This window comes from Oncorhynchus mykiss, chromosome 9 (genome assembly GCF_057628025.1).
Source record: "Oncorhynchus mykiss isolate SJ-2025 chromosome 9, ASM5762802v1, whole genome shotgun sequence".
NCBI lineage: Eukaryota > Metazoa > Chordata > Actinopteri > Salmoniformes > Salmonidae > Oncorhynchus > Oncorhynchus mykiss.
In genome coordinates, this window is record NC_143030.1 from 47,291,211 (window position 1) to 47,316,339 (window position 25,129).

The window sequence follows — 25,129 nt, forward strand, 5'->3', positions numbered from 1 at the left end:
GTCTCACTCAGATACACCTGTCAGACATGACAAGCCTTTAGGAAATAAAGCACTCCCACAATTGGCCAGCGCAACTTGGAATGTGATTCAATGGCGGCGAGTAGCTCAAAAGGAGTACCTCTCTGATTGGTGGACTTTATTTTCCCCTCACTGCTTTCCGGTGCACCGGTATATGGCCCGTGACGTGAACAGGCAAAAGTGGAAGGAGCGCCCTTCTCAAATCGAACAATTAGAGTAATTGTCCATGTAATATATGTTAGAATTTTCAAACAATTTTTCATTGGGATGGAAGATTTAAAAAAAATAAAAATATCACTTTTGCATTTGAAAACACAAATGTCACTTTTGTTTTGAGCCGACTTGTATACAAATTCTTTTCACCTGCTGCAAACTCTTCCCACCGGGATAACTTGGTCCAGATAATCGAATTCCCTCAATATTTGAGAAATATTGGTAAGACGGAAGCGGAAGCCTGAAAACTTTCCCATGGCGGGAGTGACAAAGCCTGGCCCTTTCCCGTAATTATGGCAAAAGCTGTCACGTTCCCCCAAGTGGCAAGGTAGGACAATGGACTCTGGGCCATGACAGATTTAGTATTCTGCTTAAGGGGAGCGCTAGAGTGGGGATGGCCATTGTGCCTGAGCTGCCCAAGCATACAGATGGATGTGAGTGAGTGAGTGAGTGAGTGAGTAGGTTGTTGGTGGGTCATGGGTTGGTGAGTGAGTGAGTGAGTCATTGAATAAGAGAGTGAGTGAGTCAGTGAGTGAGTGAATGGATGGGTGGGATGTCACATTACTGTAACAAATTGAACAGCCAGTCAGGGCTTCTGGTTATCCATAAGTCCAATGACTTAGAGATGCAACTTGTGACATATAAAATATAATATCTACCTCCAGTGGGTGTGGTGGGGTTGCTGGGATCCGATGGGCATTGCTCAATAGTGATGACCTCAAGAATAGGAGGGGCTGTTGGCTGCTGTATGAGGGGAGTGGAGCTGTTCTCCGTGACTACCTCAGACGTGGGCAGCTCCTTGCCAGCACTATCCTGAACCAGCTGAGAGGCTGGTGTAAGAGCAGTTGGCTGGATCTGGAGGTCTACTGCAGCCATCTGCACTAACTTGGTGTTGGGCAGCGGAGCAGCCTGGGTCTGGGTGACCACAGGGGATGGCCCGTTGTGGGTAAGAATCTGGGGACTGACGGTAGAGTGAAAGATGGTGGCCTGCTGGCTAGGAACATTGGCAGAGACAAATGGTTTGGGAAGTACAGGGACGGGGCCCTCCTTGGGCGGGGGCTGGATAGCCAGGGCCTGTAGCATCTGGGCCTGAGAGTGACTGTGGATGGAGGCTGTGTGTAGCACTGGGGCCTGGCCCCTCAGAGAAAGCTGCTGGGTCTGGTGTCGCTGCTGCTGGAACACAAACTGCTGCTGTTTTTGCTGCTGCAGAAACTGGTGCGTCTGGATTTGTGCGTACGCTGTAAAAAAACAAACACATAAATCAACATTAGTCTTTAAACTAAGAAATATCAGGTTTCTTTCACAAAACAAACAATAAAATGTAGCTACCCTCGTACGTAATTCTTAGTTGTGTACATTTCAAGTTAGGATTTGGCCCTAAATGAGTAAGCCTCAGACATATCTTACATTGGTTACCACAGCAATAACTTCCCAAACAAACAGACACCCCAGGGCATGTTCATCTTTGGCTTCAGTCAGTCAAGCCTGGATTAATCCTCACTCTCATAAAATGTGTTTATACGCAGAACAATAGGTTCCCTGAGGCCAAACACATGACCATGGTCTGTGGAACTAGAGAAGATAAACATCTGGGGAAAAGAGCCATTGATGTAGTCTTAGGCGTACGAGTAACAGGACACTTAAAGACAGCTTCCCGTTTTCAAAAACATTGCCGCCTTCCACATCAGAGTCTTGCAAGCGCTGCAGTTTGTAAAGGTCTGTGGTTACTACGGACGTTCACTTATAGGAGAGCGAAACCCAAATCAAAACACCATCGAAGCCATGTTATGGCTAGTGACTTTGAATGTCTTTGAGTATCATGAAAAGTGCTATACAAATAAATATTGTATTAGTGAAATTAGGATTTTATGTGTAGTCTCTTAAAGGTCCAATGCAGGCGTTTTTATCTCAATATCAAATCATTTCTGGGTAACAATTAAGTATCTCACTGTGATTGTTTTCAATACAAATTGTCAAAAATCAACAAAAATAGCTTCTTAGCAAACAACAATTTCTCAAGCAAGAATTTAGCTAGGACTATCTGGGAGTGGTCTGAATGGGGAGGGAAAAACTGAAAATGTGCTGTTATTGGCAGAGAGGTTTGGAACTCTGTTTCTTAGTGGTCTACCAACTAATTTACCACATGGTGATGCCACCACGGAAGGCCAGAACTCCCACCAAAACAGCTCTTACACTAAAGGGGCATTAGTCATTTTCACAATTTCACAGTATTATTGCAACATCATAGCGTGGAAATATAAAACACTGGCAATCACGTTTTTGACTGCACTGGGCCTTTAACAGAAAACCATGGTAAACTAAAACGAACCTGTAAATAAATAGTCCTTAATGGATGTGTCCCCTAAATCATGTACTGTATGCCAACCATGACTGTAAAGCTAATACCTTTGACATCCCCTTCAGCCCGTTTGTATCGCGCCACCACAGAGTCTGTCTTCAGGTGAATGTATCCAGTCAACTGTGTCTCATTCTACACACATGACACGCTCAACTCAATGGGACCTATCGGTGAAACAGCTGTTGTCCTCCATGCATGAAGCCCAATCACTTTTGATTGAATGTGTGCAGTAGATGCCTCTACTGCATGTGAAGAGCAGCAATTTCTGGTGGGGCAGCACGTCTCGTGATCATTAGCCTTCTTGGTTTCCTCTGCTGTGGTCCACTCATAGAATGCCTGCCTCACCATTTATAAGTACCTCAGTCAGGCCCCAAACTGGTGGAAACAAAGGCCTTTTTGACAACTCACTCTGCTGTGGTTTGGGGATTATTCTGTGGAAACTCTTCTACAGCCACTAGTTATGTGACAACTCCTTTAAAGCGGTGTGCCAGCCTTCCCTCCAATATTCACACACCACTTACATGTGTTACACTGCCAAGTCTAAAAGCTTCAAACTGGCTAGCTGCGGGGACTGCTTTGTGTCCAATTCAATATTGCGACTTTGGGTCCAGACCGCAGTCTACTTTTGGTTTTACACATATCAATAAATAATTGAATCTAGCACACAATGTTCCGTACATGAACCAATTGAGCCGGTCAAAATAACCCAACAGACGCAACCCTTACAGGAAAATCACATGATTTCACATGTGGAAAATGTGAAATCATATGAAAACATGTGTTTTTGGGACACTTCACATGCATTCACATGTGAAATTCATTTGGTTTTTCCATAAGGAAATAAATACCACCAACAATATTTTTATAAAACAGTAGCGCAACCCCTTGTGGCATGCATTTTAATCGGAAACAGAAGTTTCTGCCTCTGATCTATTGATTTTGGACACTGAGATGGGGGGGGGGGGGGGGGGGGGGGGGGGGCGGTGTTCCTGTGCGCACATGGTGACAGAGGGGAAGATGTGCAGCACTGAGGGGCATCCCCCCAGCCAGCCCCCATCTGGAAGTAGCTCATTAGGAGTAGCTCAGACCCATGGGTCAAGCCTTCAGCCGTATCCTCCACTGCAGCCTTGCCCTCCTCACCTTTAGCAACACTAGGGAGACCGTCTGGTTTGGCTTAGGGCTGCTTAAAGCTCTAGTGCTGCAGGAAGGAGGTGACTGTATAAGATGGTGTTTGGGATATCCCTTTTATCCCAACTACTAATGAGATCCTCATGGGGGAAAAAGGTCTCTCCTCCTCGTGCAACAGTTCAGCTTATAACAGTGTTCGAACTTCAGCTTTTACTTTTACTTCACTACATTCCTAAAGAAAATAATGTACTTTTTACTCCATACATTTTCACTGACAGCCAAAAGTACTCTTTACATTTTAAATGCTTAGCAGGACATAAAACGGTCCAATTCACACACTTATCAAAAGAACATCCCTGGTCATCCCTACTGCCTCTGATCTGGTAGACTCACAAAACACAAATGCTTTGTTTGTAAAGGATTTCAGAGTGTTTGAGTGTGCCCCTAGCTATCCATAAATAAAACATTTAATTGTGCCATCTACTTTGCTTAATTTAAGGAATGTTTTATTGTTAGTACTTTTACTTTTGATACTTAAGTATATTTTAGCGAATACATTTACTTTTGATAGTTAAATATATTTAAAACAAAATACTTTTAGACTTTTACTCAAGTAGTATTTTACTGGGTGACTTTCACTTTCACTTGAGTCATTTTCTATTAAGGTATCTTTACTTTTACTCAAGTATGACAATTTGGTACTTTTATCCACCACTGGTCAAGGAACTCTGCATATTAGAACTACGCCGAGTGTACTGCTGCTGTGTTTTGAAGCCGTCAGTCGTCTTGCCATTAAGACTACTTTTAGACCCTTCTCTGCCATATTTGCTCCGTTTTGGAGCGGTAACTGGGGTCTGGCTGAGGCTTGCCGTCTGATCCTAGGCCATTTCCCCTTTACGTCCTGTAATAATAATACATTTCCTCTGTAAGTGGGTCCACGTGAATAGGGCTGGCAGTCTAATGAAGGATTGGCCTGCATTTACAGTAAAGCCTTCTCTTGGATAGGTCTGACAGATAGCCCTGTGCCGGCCTGGTGATGTGGTATGGAAGTAGAACTCAAAAGGACCTGTAGCGGAGACAAGGTTATGGAAGTGTCTTTTGATGAAATTGTGTGGTAAAAACACCTCTTTAGACTTGCTCTAACTGTGTGTGAAATTTGATTTATCTATAGCAAAAGTAGAAAATCAACAGCGCCCTGCCCTGACTACAACTACATGCCCTATTGTTATCATGTTTCTGAAACCGTGTTGGTGTCATCATACACCACCTACATTCAGACTAATATAACAATTACTATTAAACCTATGCTTCTTTGTTATGCTAACCTTGAACAGGGCGCTTTGAGTGTGGTCTACCTGGGCTGATGAGGGGGTGACTGCTGACGGCCATCACACTGCGGCTCATGGTCACCAAGTGGCCCTCACCTTTCTGCCCCCCCTCTGATGGGGCCGCCAGGGACCCCAGTTGTGCTCCCTGCGGCCCCTGGGTTGGATCCCTGAGCTGACCAGCCAGGGAGACTTGGGCCCCTCCAGACATCTGTTTGAGATGAAGGCCCTGGAGCTGAGAGGAGGAGTGGGCCCCCTGCTGACTACAGATGGCAAGGTTCTGCACCTATGGGAAAAGGAGATTTAAAACATCATCATGGGAAAAATTCCAATTGGACAAAAGTATGTTCTCTCCTCGACTCCTCCGTGACCCGGAAACCAATGGGTGATCGAGGAGAGTGCCAATTCGTTAGCAGGCAAACAAAGGAGCAGGGAGTAGTGCTGCCTCACTCACCTCACTTTTTTCAATTTGCGAATAGTCAGAGCTGGTCAAAAATACTTATGGAAAATTAATTCTGATAAATTCTAAATAAATTATATTTAATCACCACTAAAATGCCATGAAAATGATAGAATGACAAACAAAATAAATCTGTAGGCTGTAGCTGCCTATAGATACAGATGTAGGATCTTAATTTCAGCCAGTTTGCAACAGCAGGAAAATAAACCTGCAGCAACAGGAATTGTGAATTGCTATATGTATTATAATTGCATTTTTGTAGGGGTTGATACATTTTTCATTAGGGCAATCAAGTCTGAAATTTCTAAGTGGAAATGACAAACTTTAGATGCTTTTTTAAAACTCAAATACACTACAAGTTTGCATTTCCGAGGCTGATGAACTTATCCTTGATATAAAGCCAGTGCTTGATTGCTTGATATCATATCGCTTGATGGTTTTTGCGACTGTGGTTGAAGAAACTTTCAAAGTTCTTGAAATGTTCCGCATTGACTGACCTTCATGTCTTAAAGTAATGATGGACTGTCGTTTCTCTTTCATTATTTGAGCTGTTCTTGCCATAATATGGACTTGTCTTTTACCAAATAGGGCCATCTTCTGTATACCACCCCTACCTTGTCACAACACAACTGATTGGCTCAAACACACTAAGACGGAAATAAATTCCACAAATTATCTTTTAACAAGGCACACCTGTTAATTGAAATGCATTCCAGGTGACTACCCCATGAAGCTGGTTGAGAGAATGCCAAGAGTGTGCAAAGCTGTCAAAAAGGAAAATGGTGCATACTTAAAAAATCTCAAATATACACTTTTTTGGGTACTACATGATTCCACACTGTAGAAAATAGTTAAAAATAAAGAAAAACCCTTGAATGAGTAGGTGTGTCCAAACTTTTGACTGGTACTGTATATCACAGAAGACTGAAATATAACCGTATCGCTTGACATAGAAATACTGTATTTTCGGTGGTACATTTTTTGTTTGTTCATTAATTATACATTTAGGAAAAATATTAATAACATTCCACCCATGAGAACACTAGAGGGCGATTTGGTCATTTGACTGCAGGAAAGGGCTTCTTCGCTCACGAAACAGAAGATCTAAAGGCATATTCCCATGAAACTGATTGAGATCAAATTATTGGCATGCAGTTTGGACATTTCACCAGTAAAACGTATATAATTATCATTCAAGATTTACAGAGATGATGGTCTATTTGGATATTAGGTATACCTAACAGTGTTTGGTGTATTAAAAATAGCAACTATTCTTGAGACAATGTGTGGGCATAGGCAGACGTTGCAAATGGATGAAGCATTTTATGCATAGGTCTATTCTACAATGATATTCAATAGGCTACATCTGTCAGTAGGCTACAAATTTTGATTGACAAATTCAAAGATAGAACTACACCACTGCAAATAAAAATTTGTTCTTAACTGACTTGCCTAGTTAAATAAAGGTAAAAAAATAAAAAGGAGAAGGAGAAACACATTTAAAAACAATATTTTACTCATCCTTTTATCTATAAAATGTCTTGCACAACTAGCTACATCTGTTATTATCACCTTACATATTTATTTGGGGATTCTGCCCCTGTAAACATAATTTGTCTGATGACCAGTGGTTGGAGAACGACAGTCTCAATTCATACAAGCTCATTTGTTTCCACGTTTCCTCTCCTTGCAGATGGAGGAGAGGAGGCGAGAAAAAACTATTGGGATTCTCCCACAGTCGGACTCCTGAGTGCCGCAAGACACTGCATCTCAGTGTTAGAGGTATCACTACAGACACCCTGGTTCAATTCCAGGCTGTATGACAACCGGTTGTGATTGATAGTCCCATTGGGCTCAGCATCACCGGATTTGGCCGGTGTAGGCAGTCATTGTAAATAAGAATTTGTTCTTAACTGACTTGCCTAGTTAAATAAAGGTACAAAACAAAAAAAATTGAATCCAATTGTGTGCATGTGTGTGCTCATTGGGGTTGTAAATGGATGTTGTGTGTGGTGAATATTACCTGTGCACTAGCAGATTGTTGGTTGGTGGCAGACTGTGATGAGGCTGCTGATTGGACAGTGGCAACAGCTGCAGTTGGGGTGAAGATGAGCTGGGAGAACAAAACAATATTGGCACTAAGACAGCTCCAAATCAGGACCAGCTAAGCCCTCAGCTAAAGTTGGTGTTATCCCACTGAGCTATTGAGGCCAAAAAACAACAGTAACAAAGCTCTTTCAACTGAATCTCACCATCCATGAATTACATGGCTAAGGCATTTTCTTCCCTGGCTGCAATTTGATTTTGAACAAGGCCAGCCATGTGCAGCCTTGCACTGTGTTATTCTGATCTAAGATGGATAGCAACTCAAGGATGCTTGATGGTTACAGAGAGGAAAGAGTTGTCAACAACAAAAAACATGACTATCCACTATGGCTCCTGTCCAAAAAAATCATACGAGGAACCTCAGTATATCTGCCAGTAAAAACACAACTGACACACAAGTTTTGAGTCTTGTTTTCCTTCTAAATTACCCTCTGCTGTGCCACATATCTATACCCTGGCCACATGAAGGAAATCATAATATTAAATCATATGGAAAACAGAGTACTCTATTCTAGTCAAGTCCATCCTATTCAACTATTGCTGTACATATTCTATTCCTTCCTACGTATTCTTCAGATAAACTATACAGTTGAAGTCGGAAGTTTTACATACAGCCAGACGACCATATACTTAGGTTGGAGTCATTAAAACTAGTTTTTCAACCACTCCACACATTTCTTGTTAACAAACTATAGTTTTGGCAAGTCATTTAGGACATCTACTTTGCGCATGACACCAGTCATTTTTTCAAAAATCGTTTACAGACAGATTTTTTTCACTTATAACTCACTGTATCACAACTCCAGTGGGTCAGAAGTTTACATGCACTAAGTTGACTGTGCCTTCAAACAGTGTGAACATTTCCAGAAAATTATGCAATGACTTTAGAAGCTTCCAATAGGCTAATTGACGTAATTTTAGTCAATTGGAGGTGTACCTGTGGATGTATTTCAAGGCCTACCTTCAAACTCAGTGCATCTTTGCTTGACATCATGGAAAAATCAAAAGAAATCAGCCAAGACCCCAGAATGTTTTTTTGTAGACCTCCACAAGTCTGGTTCATCCGCAAGTAGAAACACCATGGGACCACGCAGCCGTCATACCACTTAGGAAGGAGACACATTCTGTCTCCTAGAGATGAACGCACTTTGGTGCGAAAAGTGCAAATCAATCACAGAACAACAGCAAAGGACCTTGTGAAGATGCTGGAAGAAACAGGTATAAAAGTATCTATATCCACAGTAAAAAGAGTCCTATATTGACATAACCTGAAAGGCCGGACAGCAGGAAGAAGCCACTACTCCAAAACCGCCATAAAAAAGCCAGACTACGGTTTGCAACTGCACATGGGGACAAATATAGTTTTTGGAGAAATGTCCTCTGGTCTGATGAAACAAAAATACAACTGTTTGGCCATAATGACCATCGTTATGTTTGGAGGAAAAGGTGGGAGGCTTGCAAGCCGATTAACACCATCCCAACAGTGAAGCACAGGGGTTGCAGCGTCATGTTGTGGGGGTGCTTTGCTGCAGGAGAGACTGGGGGACTTCACAAAATAGATGGCATCTTGAGGAAGGCAAATTATTTGGATATATTGAAGCAACATCTCAAGACATCAGTCAGGAAGTTAAAGCTTGGTCGCAAATGGGTGTTCCAAATGGGCAATGACCCCAAGCATACTTCCAAAGTTGTGGTAAAATGGCTTTAAGACAACAAAGTCAAGGTATTGGAGTTGCCAGCACAAAGCCGTGACCTCAATCCTTTAGAAAATTTGTGGGCAGAACTGAAAAAGCTTGTGTGAGCAAGGAGGCCTACAAACCTAACTGAGTTACACCAGCTCTGTCAGGAGGAATGGACCAAAATTCACCCAACTTATTGTGGGAAGGTTCTGGAAGGCTACTCAAAACATTTGACCCAAGTTAAACAATTTAAAAGCAATGCTACCAAATACTAATTGAGTGTATGTAAACTTCTGACCCACTGGGAATGTGATGAAAGAAATAAAAGCTTAAATAAATCATTCCCTCTACTATTATTCTGACATTTCACATTCTTAAAAAAAAGTGATGATCCTAACTGACCTGAGACAGGGAATTTTTACTAGGATTAATTGTCAGGAATTGTGAAAAACTGAGTTTAAATGTATTTGGCTAAGGTGTACGTAAATTTCCGACTTCAACTGTATATTCTATCCACGTACTGTCCATAATGTCTATACGGTGCATTCGGAAAGTATTCATACCCTTTGACTTTTTCCACATTTTGTTACATTACAGCCATCGGAGGAGAAGGGCCTTGGTCAGGGAGACTGTCCTTGGAGTTTGCCAAAAGGCACCTAAAGGACTCACAGACCATGAGAAACAAGATTCTCTGGTCTGATAAAACTAACTTGCTCTTTAGCCTAAATGCTAAGCCTCACGTCTGGAGGAAACCTGCACAATCCCTCATGCTGTGGGGATGTTTTTCAGATGTTTTTCAGTGGCAGGGAGACTTGTCAGGATTGAGGGGAAGATGAACGGAGCAAAGTACATAGAAATTCTTGATGAAAACCTGCTCCAGAGTGCTCAAGACCTCAGACTGGGGCAAAGGTTCACCTTCCAACAGACAACGACCCTAAGCACACAGCCAAGACAACGCAGGAGTGGCTTCGGGACAAGTCTCTGAATGTCCTTGAGCGGCCCAGCTGGAGCCCGGACTTGAGCCCGATCGAACATCTCTGGAAAAACCTAAAAATCGCTGTGCAGTGACGCTCCCCATCCAATCTGACAGATCTTGAGAGCATCTGCAGAGAAGAATGGGAGCAACTCCCCAAATACAAGTGTGACAAGCTTATAGCATCATACCCAAGAAGACTCTAGGTTGTAATCGCTGCCAAACGTGCTTCAACAAAGTACTGGGTAAAGGGTCTGAATACTTATGTAAATGTCATCTCGTTTTTTTATTTGTAAAACATTTGCAAATTTTTTTAAAACAACTGTTTTTGCTTTGTCATTATGGGGTATTGTTTGTAGATTGATTAGGAAATTATTTAATCCATTTTAGAATAAGGCTGTATTTAATCATTAATAAATACAAATAATATATATATTTATACTCCGGACTCTGACATTGCTCGTCCTAATATTTCTATATTTCTCAATTCCATTATTTTACTTTTATATTTATGTGTTGTGGTATCCCGGCAGGTCTACCCTCGGGGTTGGTGATAGAGGGGCGGTACGTGCTGGGACATTGGCACCCTCTGTTGGGAGTACCCAGGCTGGGCACCCCAACGCTGATGGCTTCAATTCGGTGTAATTAGGGGAAAGTGCCAACCAACCGTAAAGGCCACATAAATTGAGCACCGTGGCACACCATGGGAGAGAAAAAGTGAGAGGCAAGGAGTGAGCCTACAGAGGGGAATGAAGCTCCCGGAGGCACGGAGCCTGAATGAGAAGGACCGAGCCAACCTTAAGTTATTTTGTTGTTACGTTTATTTTGTTTCCTAGTAAAGTTGTGTTTTCTGGGTTTAACCTCCCTGTCTCTGCGTCCATCTCTGTGCGCTCAACCCAACACCCCACGGTTTACCAAAGTGTATTGTTGTGTATTGTTAGATATTACTGCTAGGAACAAAAGTATTTCGCTACACCCGCAATAACATCTTCTAAACGTGTATGCGATCAATAAAATCAGATTGGAGTAGATTGAGCAAAACGTTCCTTTATTATTCAGATGAAGAGGCCCATCTAGTTGTGTGGAGAGGAGATGACTATAGACCATTCAATCAGCGGAGAAATAGGTATGACAAATGTGTGCGTGCGTGCCATTCTCTTACCATCTGAGCCCGCAGATACATCTGAGCTTGGCTAGCGGTGAGGACGAGGCTGGAGGCGTTGCCTAGGAGCACAGCCTGCTGGGGGATACAGGTGGGAGTGGAGCTAACACTCTGGACTCTGCTGATTATCTGGGCCGCTGCTGGAGGCGTGGCCGGGTTTACCTAGGAGAGGGGTGGACTGTAATGACTATAACTTGTAGAAGAACTAACACAATTTCAATCATATCTGTTCATGTGTTTATTTTATGAACTTTCTGTAAGGTTGCCTACTCATGAACATGCCCTCATGCCATAGATAGTATCAAGTGATAAAGACGCAAACGATACAAAGATGCAGGAACAGACATGCTGACATGGACATGTAGCACACACAAAAATAATCTAGTTCACAAGGACACAAGCAGACAGAAACAGGGATAGTCATTAAAATCAGTGGACTAGCTACAGACAGACATCTTTATTTAAACAGTTCCACTCACAGTGGGCTGTGTGGAACATGTCTGGTGAGAGGAGGTCCAAATCTGGTTGGAGCTCTGTCTTCCTGCCACTATGGTAGCCTGTGAAATGAAGGAAATGAAGAAAGGTACCAATATCAAAACTAACAATCAATCATTTGTGCCATCCTGCAGGTAGCCTAGTGGTTGGGGCAGCATGTAGCCTAGTGGTTAGAGTGTTGGGCCAGTAACTGAAAGGTTGCTGGTTTGAATGAAATAAAGGATAAATATAGTGAACAATTATTTATGGTGTCCCTTATAAGTAGGCCCTGAGATAGACTAGCATCCTGTCCAGAGAGCGTACTTGTACATCAAGCCGCCTCAGATTACAGAAACAGGAAATACACTCCTGATCTATGGGCCATTCTGGCTCGGACAAGGCTACTTACCTACTTTTCTTCTTATAAGTATTTGCTATTTGCCACTACATAGGGAAAACCCAATACAGACCAAATAATAATGGACAGAGACTTAGCCCCCAAGTGTAGCCTTCTCTTCTCTAATAGAGTATAAATACCCTCGTAGTGTAAGATGACTGTGCCCCCAGGGAGGGACTAGTCATGTATCAGGAGCCCATGTTAACCAGCCAGGCCTCATACTGATGGAGGGCAATTTGTAATTTTTTTTGTTGTTGTTTATTTTATTTATTTCACCTTTATTTAACTAGGCAAGTCAGTTAAGAACAAATTCTTATTTACAATGACGGCCTACCAAAAGGTCTCCTGCGGGGACGAGGGCTGGGATTGAGCAACCACTAGTGCTCTTTAGCTATAGTAGTAACGATTTTCTTCCTCTTCTGACGAGGAGTATGAAGGATCGGACCAAGGTGCAGCGTGGTACGTGTTCGGCATTTTATTAAATATAACTGAACACTAGGTAACAAAAGGCACAACCTAAACAGCTCTGTCAGGTGCAACACACACTAAACAGAAAATAACTACCCACAAAGCATAGTGGGAAAACAGGCTACCTAAGTATGGTTCTCAATCAGAGACAATGATCGACAGGTTCATACCAGGCCAAACACAGAAATACAAAACCTAGAACAAAAACATAGAATGCCCACCCCAACTCACGCCCTGAGCAAACTAAAACAGAGACATGAAAAAGAAACTAAGGTCAGGATGTGACAATAGCTGTAATTTGTATTTATATTTATTAGGGGTCCCCATTAGCTGTTGCCAAGGCAGCAGCTACTCTTCCTAGGGTCCAAACACATTAAAGACACTTAGATTATATATACAACAAAAGATAAATCAGTACATCATATAACATTATTACACCACTACATATCTACAATACAAAATGTATAATACCACCATACAACAATATTACAATGTAAGTGTGTGTAGAGTGCGTGTGCTAGTGCGTGTGTAATGGGGCTCATATATACAGGCTTTAAAGTGTTACTGCTGTAATGACCTCTGTCAAGTTGTGCTGTTCATTGTTTTGGTCAATGTTGTCAGGAGGAGAGATACGGATTCATTGACCACTGACCATAGAGGTTAAAGGCTCAGTGCAGTCAAAAACATGATTTACCTGTATTTTATAAACACTACCGGTCAAAAGTTTTAGAACACCATTCAAGGATTTTCGTTTATTTTTGCTATTTTATACATTGTAGAATAATAGTGAAGACATCAAAACCATGAAATAACACATATGGAATCATGTAGTAACCAAAAAAGTGTTAAACAAATCAAAATAGATTTTATATTTGAGATTCTTCAAATAGCCACTCTTTGCCTTGATGACAGCTTTGCACACTCTTGGCATTCTCACAACCAACTTCATGAGGTAGTCACCTGGAATGCATTTCAATTAACCTCTCTAGGGTATGTGGGACGCCACCTGGCCAACATCCAGTGAGATTGCAGAGCGCCAAATTCAAATACAGAAATACTCATTATAAAAATTCAGAAAAGAAAACATATTTTACATAGGTTTAAAGATTAACTTCTTGTGAATCCAACCACGGTGCCAGATTTAAAAAATGCTTTACGGCGAAAGCATACCTTACAATTATTTGAGAACATAGCCCAGCAGACAAATCATTACAAACAGTAACCAGCCAAGTAGAAGAGTTACACAAGTCAGAAAAAGAGATAAAATTAACCCCTTACCTTTGATGATCTTCATATGGTTGCACTCAGAAGACATTCATTTACTCAATAAATGTTCCTTTTGTTCGATAAAGTCTCTTTATATCCAAAAACCTCAGTTTTGTTCACGCGTTTTCTTCAGTAATCCACAGGCTCAAACGCAGTCAAAACAGGCAGACAAAAAAATCAAAATTGTATCCGTAAAGTTCATAGAAACATGCCAAATGATGTTTATATTCAATCCTCAGGTTGTTTTTAGCCTAAATGATCTATAATATTTCAACCGGACAATAACGTCGTCAATATAAAAGGTAAACAAGAAAGGCACTCTCTCGGGATTGCGCATGAAAAAGCTCTGTGACACGGCAGGGTCCACTCATTCAGACTGGTCTTACTCCCTCATTTATCAGAATACAAGCCTAAAACAATTTCTAAAGACTGGTGACATCTAGTGGAATGCATAGGAACTGCAATTTGAGTCCTAAGTCAATGGATACTGTAATGGCATTGAATAGAAAACTACAAAACCAAAAAAAAAAACTACTTCCTGAATGGATTTTTCTCAGGTTTTCGCCTACCAAATCAGTTTTGTTATACTCACAGACACTATTTTAACAGTTTTGGAAACTTTAAATTGTTTTCTATCCAAATCTACCAGTCATATGCATATCATATCATCTAGGCCTGAGTAGCAGGCCGTTTAATTTGGGCATGCTTTTCATCCAAAATTCCAAAAGCGGCCCCCTACCCTAGAGATGTTTTTAACAGGTGTGCCTTCTTAAAAGTTAATTCGTGGAATTTCTTTCCTTAATGCATTTGAGCCAATCAGTTGTGTTGCGACAAGTTAGGGGGGTATACAGAAGATAGCCCTATTTGGTAAAATACCAAGTCCATATTATGGCAAGAATAGCTCAAATAAGCAAACGGAAATGACAGTCCATCATTACCTTAAGACACGAAGGTCAGTCAATACGGAACATTTCAAGTGCAGTCGCAAAAACCATCAAGTGCTATGATGAAACTGTCTCTCATGAGGACCGCCACAGGAATGGAAGACCCAGAGTTAACTCTGCTGCAAAGGATAAGTTCATAGAGTTACCAGCATCAGATTAAGCCCAAATAAAGGCTTAGTAAAGACACATCTCAACATCAACTGTTCAGAGGAGGCTGTGTGAATTAGGCCTTCATGGTTGAATTGCTGCAAAGAAATCACTACTAAACGACACCAATAATAAGAAGAGACTTGCTTGGGCCAAGAAACACGAGCAATGGACATTAGACCGGTGGAAATTTGTCCTTTGGTCTGGAATCCAAATTGGAAATGTTTTGTTCCAACCTCTGTGTCTTTGCGTGGTGTGGGTGAACGGATGATCTCCGGATGTGTATTTCCCACCGTAAAGCATGGAGGAGGAGGTGTTATAGTGTGAGGGTGCTTTGCTGGTGACACTGTCAGGGATTTAATTAGAATTCAAGGCACACTTAACCAGCATGGCTACCACAGCATTCTGCAGAGATACGCCATTCCATCTGGTTTGGGCTTAGTGGGACTATCATTTCTTTTTCAACAGGAAAATGACCCAAAACACACCTCCAGGCTGTGTAATGGCTATTTTACCAAGAAGGAGAGTGATGGAGTGCTGCATCAGATGACCTGGCCTCCACAATCCCTGACCTCAACCAAATTGAGATGTTTTGGGATGAGTCAGACCGCAGAGAGAAGGAAAAGCAACCAACAAGTGCTCAGCATATGTGGGAACTCCTTCAAGACTGTTGGAATAGCAGGGTGGCTGTTTGAAGAATCTCAAATTTGTTGAACACTTTTTTGGTTACATGATTCCATGTATGTTATTTCATAGTTTTGATGTCTTCATTATTATTCTACAATGTATAAAATAGTAAAAATAAAAAAAAATCCTTAAATGTGTAGGTGTTCTAAAACTTTTGACCGGTAGTATATATTTCCACACTATGAGGTTGAAATAATAACGTAAAATTGTGAAAATGAGGATAATGCCCTTTTAGTGGAAGAGCTGTTTGAATAGTTTTGGTGGGATGGAGTTTTAGCCTGCCTGGTGACATAGTTAACAGACCAATAAGAAAGATAGTGTTCAGTTGAAAATTGAAAATAATAATACAAAATAATCACAGTAAGGTACATTGTTAACCAGAAATGATTTGATTATGTTTTTTTACATTGACCTTTAACTATAAACCCTTCCTACTGAGATACACACTCAATTCAACATTGAGGTCCATGTCTATGGCACTGTAACTTCTCACAGACATCTAAACAAAAGTGATTACCCTGAACCCCAGGATAGAGAGACTGAGAAGTCAGGACATGGATTCCATTCACCCGTAATCATGGTAGCATCCACATTAATGTAGAAGTGTTTCGAAACATATATTCTTATTTACAATCATCTAAAACAACCAAAACAAACTGCAAATGCATCCAACAAGTTTGTAGACACAAGCTTGATGTAACCACTGCAATTTCAAAACGATTCACCCAAAATGGATGAATATGTACGAATATATGATAGTCTGCAGTTTAACCTCATAGTCATTGTCTCGTTTCAAATCCAAAGTGCTGGAGCACAGAGCCAAAACAACAACACAAAATGTCACTGTCCAAATACTTTTGGACCTCACTGTATACGAGGTATGTCATGTGCTGTGGTTCCCTTGGCACTGGTATTTGCCTTGCAGTCTCCCGGGTACAAAGACATTAATCACTGTCAGAGCACAGGAAGCCTGGGGGCATTATCAGAGAGAGAGAGAGAGAGAGACAGGCACAGAGGGCTCTCCATCAATCCACACATCAGCCCACAGGAAGCAGCTCCCATCGCAGGTAAACATGGAGGGAAGGAAGGCAGAGTGTGGAAGTCTTTCCGGCAGTCTATCAGCTAGCTAGTCAATAGAACCCATGCCTTGTTTTGAAATGTTGATTAAAACAATAAATGCTAAAACAAAAGTGACATGTAACTGTACCACTATTTGTTTTTGAATGGGTTTGTTTGGTTCAATGGCCTATTGTTAAGGTCATTTATATGCATTTTTAATAATACTGTTGCTTTTGAACCAACTCGCAGTGAACACATCCATCCAGAATGTGTGGCCCATGCAAGAATCATCACTTTTACTACTAAAGAGAGCAAATCAGATTAGGAATGTGTAATCCATGGCTGTCTCGGAGGATTTGAAAGATGGACACAAAGAAACCAGTTGAGTTGAGATCAATACTTATCGACCTGTGTCCTGTGTGTCCAGGGATCATATGGTCCAGGTCCGAGGTTCCCAACCTTTTTTTCACATTTGAAAAATGTCCAAAAAAAAATATTATTGTTTATTGAGATAGCCTACATTAAATACAACACCAGCTTGAGTTTGTTTAGTTTGAGGAACCTATGATTTTTTTTGTTGAAGTTCATTTCCTGCACTTCTACATAGTTTAACAAGATGCATGACATATTTTAGGTAGGCTATTTAAATGATAATAGTAATAATGGATAAGGAAAACAGTCTAGACCCGATTTCCCCAAATGTTATTCTGTTACCAAATATGTTTTATTATGCTAATTTATATGAACCCTCAATTGAACTATACATATTCTCTTTTACCGAACGTGATTCAATCAATTGTTAGCGAAAGAGTCACACATTGTATAAGATTACTTCCCAAGCAAAGTCCAAATTATTTGACTCCTCTACTTTAGAAGGTCGTACCTCAGCATCTGAATGTCATAGAGACAAACCAAATATATTCCCATGTGCATCAGAGTCGGTTCTTCCTCTGACATTTTACAGCCTAAAGCACACATTTATGTTTTGTTTAGATCGGTATAAAGAATCGCAAATTGTAAAAATGAAGAAACAGTTTCTTTCACCACTCAAATCAAGGAAGGTCCCCCCCTAGGTTGTGAACCCCTGGTCCAGGTCAAAGGTCGAAGAACACACTGACACACACAGCATCCTATAGAAGAGAAATCACCCGTGTGCATGACTTTGGAGACATGGTTAATGTATGTCTGTGATACAGAGGCAGTCCTTGGGCACCAAGACAGCAGTGTGTATTACAAGGCCAACCTTAGCAGAAAGCTGGGTCGAGACGGTCAACATCTGCTTCGGTGAGATTGACCACATCTCAGTTGCACAATATATCAGTCAATATTCTGTATTTCATTTAATTTATCCAGGATATCAGTAACACTTTTGAATTGTCTTCTTCATCATATGGTTGATATGGCTCAGTTACGATGCTGTTTGCAACATCAGAGTTTAGGCTTTTATTGCTGCATGGAACAAATGTATTGGTGTCTATAAAAAAGTGCAATCTGGAATTTCCTTGTCCCCTGTGGCCACAAACAATCAATGCTCCAATATACACACAAACACATCACTCACATGGACCTGTTGCACACCGGCAAGCCTCTGGAGCTGAGTGTTGCTCAGTTGCTGCTGCTGTTGGAGGGCTGCTGTCTGAAGCATGAGGTGCTGCTGCTGGGCTGCATACATCTGCTGCAGGTACTGGGCTGCCGTGCTGGGTTGTCTGTGGAGCGCTTGTTGGATCACCTTCACAGAGAGAGGGCGAGAGAGATGCAAAGGTGAGAGAGTGAGCGAGTGAGAGATAGATAGATAGATAGATAGATAGATAGATAGATAGATAGATAGATAGATAGATAGATAGATAGATAGATAGATAGATATGTGTGTAAGAGAGAGAGACACACACACACAGATAGATATTAGAGATAAGGGATCACCAGCACCTGTTGGATCACCTGCACAGAGAAAGGGAGAGATGAAAGATGGAGAGGAGAGAGAGAGGGATATATATACATCTCAGAAAGCATATTGCCCAAATTCCCCCCCTAAAGACACCCATCCATTTCTGTGGTTCCATGGTGGCCCCAGAAAGTCTGGAGGACAGAGGGCCAGTGTCTGACAGCAGTGCTCAGTGCCCCCCCCCCTCCCCCGTCACCCAGACCTCATCTGTCAGAGAGGCCTGACAGCCAAGCCACATTCCCCAGCAGACCCCCTCCTAGGCCCCCCTGACCTCCAGAGGACCAGCCCTACTCCATCACTGCCTGCCTGCCTCCACACTCCTCACTGACCGGGCCCCTGTTCACACCAGACCAAGACCATGCAACTGAAAAAACATGCAAACTTGCCACCTTCATGGTAGCACTTTATACTACGATACAGACTAGGCATTTACTAAGATTGTACACAGTAGAATGGTAATTACATTGTCATGAACTATCAATTACTTGTTTCTTTATGATTAATAAAAACAAGCATCAATGAGATACTCTGTAATCAGATGAAACTCATTACGTACCACACTTTGGAGATCTTAAAAAAAATAACACTTCAGTGAACTCTGAAACAAACCTTGATCAAATAGCAGGGGATTGCCCCTTTCTCTTCATAGAATTAAATAAGATGAGACCCTCTCTTTTTCTTTAGAACCGACTTGGCATCACTTGCAATAGAAGTTCCACCTATCGGGCTGAATCCTCCCCAACCTGAATCCTCCCCAACCTGAAATCACCAGCCAAGCACCCGGCCAGCCACACAAGGGAGAAATTCTGCCTTTGGGAGCCAATAGCTGCTCTCCCTTAGCCTAACTGGCCCCTCCCACATATCATGGGGAGCCCTCATTTACCAGTGACATCAGTGCATCTCAGGTTGACTGAGAGTCTATGTGGAGTCGCATGGCAAATGGGAGAGAGAGAGAGAGAGAGAGAGAGAGACAGAGACAGAGAGAGAGAGAAGGGGGGAGGAGGAGGGGGGGGGGGTTGACCAATGACCTGTGACCTAGATTTTCAGTGCTCAATATGATAGTCAGGATCACAGAGTCTTCATTCAGGTAGACCCTTTTGTCTCTAACTGGTGGGACTGCTGTGGGTGGTATTTGAAGCATCATTAATCTGATACCTTTATTCACTTTCAAATCAAATCAAATGTAATCGGTCACATACACATATTATATATACTTTGAATTCCGGTACATCACCACTTGCATTGACGTGTCCGATGAGCAGTGACAAGTATCTGTTTCTGGAGGAAAAACACATACCATATCCTGGTGTGAAAATAATTCTATGTAATTATCATCAGTGAGACGATCTCTGAACACTGGACTCACAACCGATAGCTTTAGTCTTAAACTGGCCACTAGATGGCGGTAAAGACCTGGCAAATGCTGCTTGTTCTGCACTACTGAGCAGGGTTGGAGATCAAATCCATTTCAAATCCATTTCATAACACCTCACAAACTCCAACTCCTATTACAACAGTATTGCTTTCTGAAGACATATGCTGCTTTACATGTGTGAAAAGTCACTTTATTGCACTATATTGTTGTTGTTGTGATGCAACAAAACATCCAAATTCATAAGTGGATTATGTTGCAATGGTGAAAACAACAGCATTAGCAACACCAACATCAATAGCAACAGCAACAACCCAAGGGTTCAACTAACTCCATGCCACCACACTGGACACACTTCTGAGATACTGTATACAAACATTGCTACTACTGTACCTGAGCAGTCTGTCTACCTGGGATCCCAGCGTAGACAGAGATGTGGGGCAGGGTTGGCCTCCCAGTGCTGCTAGTAGTGACCAGGCTAGTGGTGACACTGGGAGTTGTACTGATGCTGCTGGCACTGGCGGCTGCCGGGCCCGGGGCCTCATTCTGCATGTCGCACTCCGCCTCCACTTCCCACAATCCACAGTGACTGCTTAGTCGGATACTCCTCTAACTGATAGAGAGAGAGAGAGCGAGAGAAAGAGTGTGTGAGAGAGAGAGAGATAGAGAGGTGGGGGAGTGGAGAGATTTATTTTTAATTTAAAAATAAGTTGCAAGGCTGGTGTAATATTGCACTCAGAGCTAGTGGACATGTGTCTCATAAAACACATAAAACACAGGCAGAGTGTTGATAACATGGTCACTCTCTCCCCCCTCAGCCATGACTCCTTAGCCCCAATCTGGCAGTCCACTCGGAGAGGTGATAGGGAAACGACTAGAGTTACAGACAAATTTGCTCGTTATTGAGTCACTTGGAGAAACCCAATCAAAATGAATCACAGGCCTTAAACCACATTGCTCTCTGAAATAATGAAAATAAATGCCACATTTAGCAGTTATCTAGTGGGCCATTTTGGAATTTTGTTGCTTAGTAAGCCAAAAATGACATCCCTCCCAACTAGTCTAGTTTATACTGGCAGCCCAATTCTAATATATTTTTCACTAATTAGTCTTTTGACCAATCACATAAGATCTTTTCACATTACATCTTATTCAGAGCTTATCTGATTGGTCAAAATACCAATGAATGAAAAAAAGATCAGAATTGGTCTGCCTGTGTAAACGCAGCCTTGTATGTTAAGTCTAGCTCAATAGTTATAAGAGAATCACAACCCAACATTTATAAATATCTCTCCATTTTGCGACTCCTCCCTGGCAAGTGGAAGTGAATGGGGAATGCTGTAACACCTGCCAGAAATGTCCCCAGGGCAACTCTTCTCCAAAGCCTTATCTTTCCTTCTACAGGTTTACAGTAAGATTTCTGTCTGTCCCATCTTTGTCAGCTCAACTCTCCTCTTTGATCGGGTAGCATCAAGTAATATCAGCTAAATCAGCAGACCTGGAAATCCTCCCACCCAGAAAAATCATGTTTGCAACAAGGCACTAAAGTAAAACTGCAAATAATGTGGCCTGAATACAAAGCATTATGTTTGAGGTAAATCCAACACAACACGTCACTGAGTACCACTCTCTCATGTTATGGGTATGCTTGTCATCAGCAAGGACTAGGGAGTTTTTTAGGGGGATAAAAATAAACGGAATAGAGCTAAGCACAGGCAAAATCCTAGAGGAAAACCTGATTCAGTATGCTTTCCAACAGACACTGGGAGAGGAATTCACCTAAAACACAAGGTCAAATACACACTGGAGTTGCTTACCAAGAGTAAATGGAATGTTCCTGAGTGGCATAGTTACAGTTTTGACATAAATCGGCTTGAAAATGTATATCAAGACTTGAAATTGGCTGTCCAGCAATGATCAACAACCAACTTGACAGATCTTGAAGAATTTAGCAAATATTGTAAAATCCAGGTGTGGAAAACCCTTCGAGACTTACCCAGAAAGACTCACAGCTGTAATCGCTGCCAAATGTGATTCTAGCATGTATTGACTCAGGGGTGTGAATACTTATGTAAATGAGATATTTCATTATTTCATTTTAAATAAAAACATGTTATCACTTTGTCATTATGGGGTAATGTGTGTACGTGGATGGGTGGGGGGAAAATCAGTTAATCCATTTTGAATTCAGGCTGTAGCACAACAAAATGTGGAATGAGTCAAGGGGTATGAATACTTTCTGAAGGCACATCCCCTGTCTGATTCCCAGTTTGTCCACTAGAGAGCAGTTGGAGATAACATGAGGTCTCTTGGCCACTTGAAAACAGTTGAGTCTGGTTTAGGTAGTGAGTCACTGTGCCAAAATGGCTGAACGGATTTTCAAGCCTTAAAATAACTATTGGGAATCAGGCCGTTCAAGTTATCAAGTAAAAAAAATGATCTAGATGAGCTAGATCACGGCACATGTGGAGGATGAATACACGGTCATGTGGATGGAGAAGGAAATGCATTGCTTCAATGACCATCAGGGTATACCCTCTCTGTGCATATTAAAAGTTTGCCCTTTTTGTGACATGACTTACATTGCATACTCTATGAATATGACCACAGCACATGATTTCTGGCCTTTATGAGGTGGGTTATGACATTTCCAGCAGTAAGATTTGAGTTCAATATTCAAAAAGACAAGCGCTGTAGCTTTCAAATTATATGTCACTTTCTTTTTGTTTTGTTTTGGTGGGTAACCCAAAGATCACTGTTAGATCTTCTAGACCAGTGATTCTCAACTTGGGGGTCGTGACCCGGGAGGATTTTAAGGGGTTGCAGGACTCACTCACTGACCAATACAATAAAGTTCTCGCCCCACACACACACACACACACTGATCCAATGAAACTACAGATTACATTGTTTTGTTTTGTTTTGTTTTAAATGTGACATGTCCAATCATATAATACAGATCTTCTTCTGACAGCTAGCTTGATTGACAGCTAACTATGCAGATGTGTTCTGCAGGCATTGCACATGAGGATAGTTAGCTGTCATTTAACTCATGTAGGCTAGCTGTCAGAGTAAAACCATGGACACGTTTGTTCTTCATCTACTGCTGCTTCCAATGTCAACAACAAGGCAGACAACCCGGGAATACCCCCCTGACTTCATCAAATATGGTTTTACATATACAGAAGACAGTCAGGGTGAGTGTAGACTGCAGTGTGTCCTATGCAACGAGCCGTTAGCTAATGAGAGCATGAAACCCTCCAAAATGAAAAGTAATCTGGGCACCAAGCATCTAAGCCACAAAAAAAAGACAGCCAACTTTTTTTGAAAGGAAATGTCAATATCTGGAGGCCTCACAAGGTTCATTGAACAACGTATGCACGATACAAGAAAAGGCACTTCGCGCATCATACCTTGTGGCCTAAAGCAAGTGCAAAAAAGCCCACACCAGCGCAGAGGATCTCATACTCCCTGCTGCGATTAATATGTGCATTGGAATCTTGGGAGTTTCAGCCGCCAACAAACTAAAAAACCATACACCTATCCAATGACACCATGAGGAGGAGAATCCAGGACATGTCTGAGGACATAACGAGGCAGACATCAGAGAGCATCAGTGCAAATGGCCATTAAGCACTGCAGCTTGACGAATCCACAGATGTGGCTAACCGTGCAATTCTAATGGTCTATGTCAGAAACGTCTGGGATCATAACTTCGAGGAGCAGTTCCTTTTTAGTGCTGATTTGCCCACCACCACCACTGCAGAAGCTGTCTTTAACACAATGGATATGTCTCTGGGCTCCGTGGGACTGGCTTGGGATGGGTGTGTTGGTGTGACAACTGATGGGGCAGCTGCCATGACAGGTAAGCACTCCGGAGTAGTAAGGCGGATCCTGGAGAGAGCACCGGGTGCGACGTGGAACCATTGCTTCCTACACAGGGAGGCATTGGCAGCGAAGGGCATGGTGCCTGAGCTCCTCTCCACTCTCCAGGATGTGATCAAGTGTGTCAACTATATCAAAAAGAGTTCCACAAAAAGCAGGTGTTTCCAGGCCTTCTGCAGGGATATGGGGAGCAAGCACCAGCAGGTGCTTTATCGTGCAGAGGTGCGCTGGCTTTCCAGGGGTAAAGTGTTGGGTCGCTTTTATGAGCTTCGAGCGGAGATTGATAAGTTTCTTTCGGAAAACAAGTCATCTCTGGCCGAACATTTCGATTGTGAGGAATGGCTCGCACAAGTTGCCTCCCTGGTGGATATTTTTGATCATCTGAATTCGCTCAATGTGTCAATGCAAGAGAGGTGGCACAATCGATTTGAACAGAGTGACAAAGTTGATGCCTTCATGATTAAGCATACTGTTTGGGCAAATCATGTTTCTAAAGGGAGGATGCAGGGAAAGTTTTGCGACTACTTCCCGGAGGAGAACAGGAGACAAGACGACTGGATACGGGACCCCTTTCAAGTGGAGATGGGAAGCGTCACGTTGAGAAGCAATGAATAGGATCTGCTGGTGGAGCTGTCATTTGATTGCAGACTGAGCATGCACTTCCCGAAAATGACACAGATCTGCTGCAGCGTATCCTGCTCTCGTTTGTCATGAATCATGCTACCATTCAGCATTACGTATCTGTGTGAAAATGGCATCTCTGCTATGGCCGTTCTGAAAACCAAAAGCAGAAACAAACTAGCCAGCATGAGCTCCGAGTTGCACTGTCAACCAGACTTCAATAAATGTATCAAATTATTGTTCAAAGCTGTTGTGCAGCAACTCACTGCCTTCCTGAAGACAAACAATGTATACGAAACGCATCAGTCTGGTTTTAGACCCCATCATAGCACTGAGACTGCACTTGTGAAGGTGGTAAATTACCTTTTAATGGGGTCAGACTGAGGCTCTACATCTGTCCTCGTGCTCCTAGACCGTAGTGCTGCTTTTGATACCATCGATCAC

The 25,129-nt window shown here is 42.1% G+C and overlaps 1 protein-coding gene across 4 annotated transcripts in view; it reads right to left on the reverse strand.

Moving 5' to 3' along the window:
- LOC110532130 (polyhomeotic-like protein 2) overlaps positions 1-25,129 on the reverse strand; it is a 49,756-nt gene that overhangs the window by 8,477 nt on the left and 16,150 nt on the right. For 2 of the 4 annotated variants that reach the window (XM_090184342.1, XM_021615755.3), the window contains exons 2-8: positions 20,573-20,792; positions 18,427-18,594; positions 11,903-11,980; positions 11,424-11,585; positions 7,527-7,616; positions 5,143-5,329; positions 891-1,469 (exon numbers count right to left, since the gene is read on the reverse strand). In XM_090184342.1, the coding sequence (XP_090040468.1) occupies positions 891-1,469; positions 5,143-5,329; positions 7,527-7,616; positions 11,424-11,585; positions 11,903-11,980; positions 18,427-18,594; positions 20,573-20,731 (1,423 nt within the window). In that variant the 5' untranslated portion in view covers positions 20,732-20,792. Of the gene's footprint in view, positions 1-890; positions 1,470-5,073; positions 5,330-7,526; positions 7,617-11,423; positions 11,586-11,902; positions 11,981-18,426; positions 18,595-20,572; positions 20,793-25,129 lie in introns of all 4 variants that reach the window. The other 2 variants (XM_090184341.1, XM_021615753.3) reach the window with 1 other exon arrangement.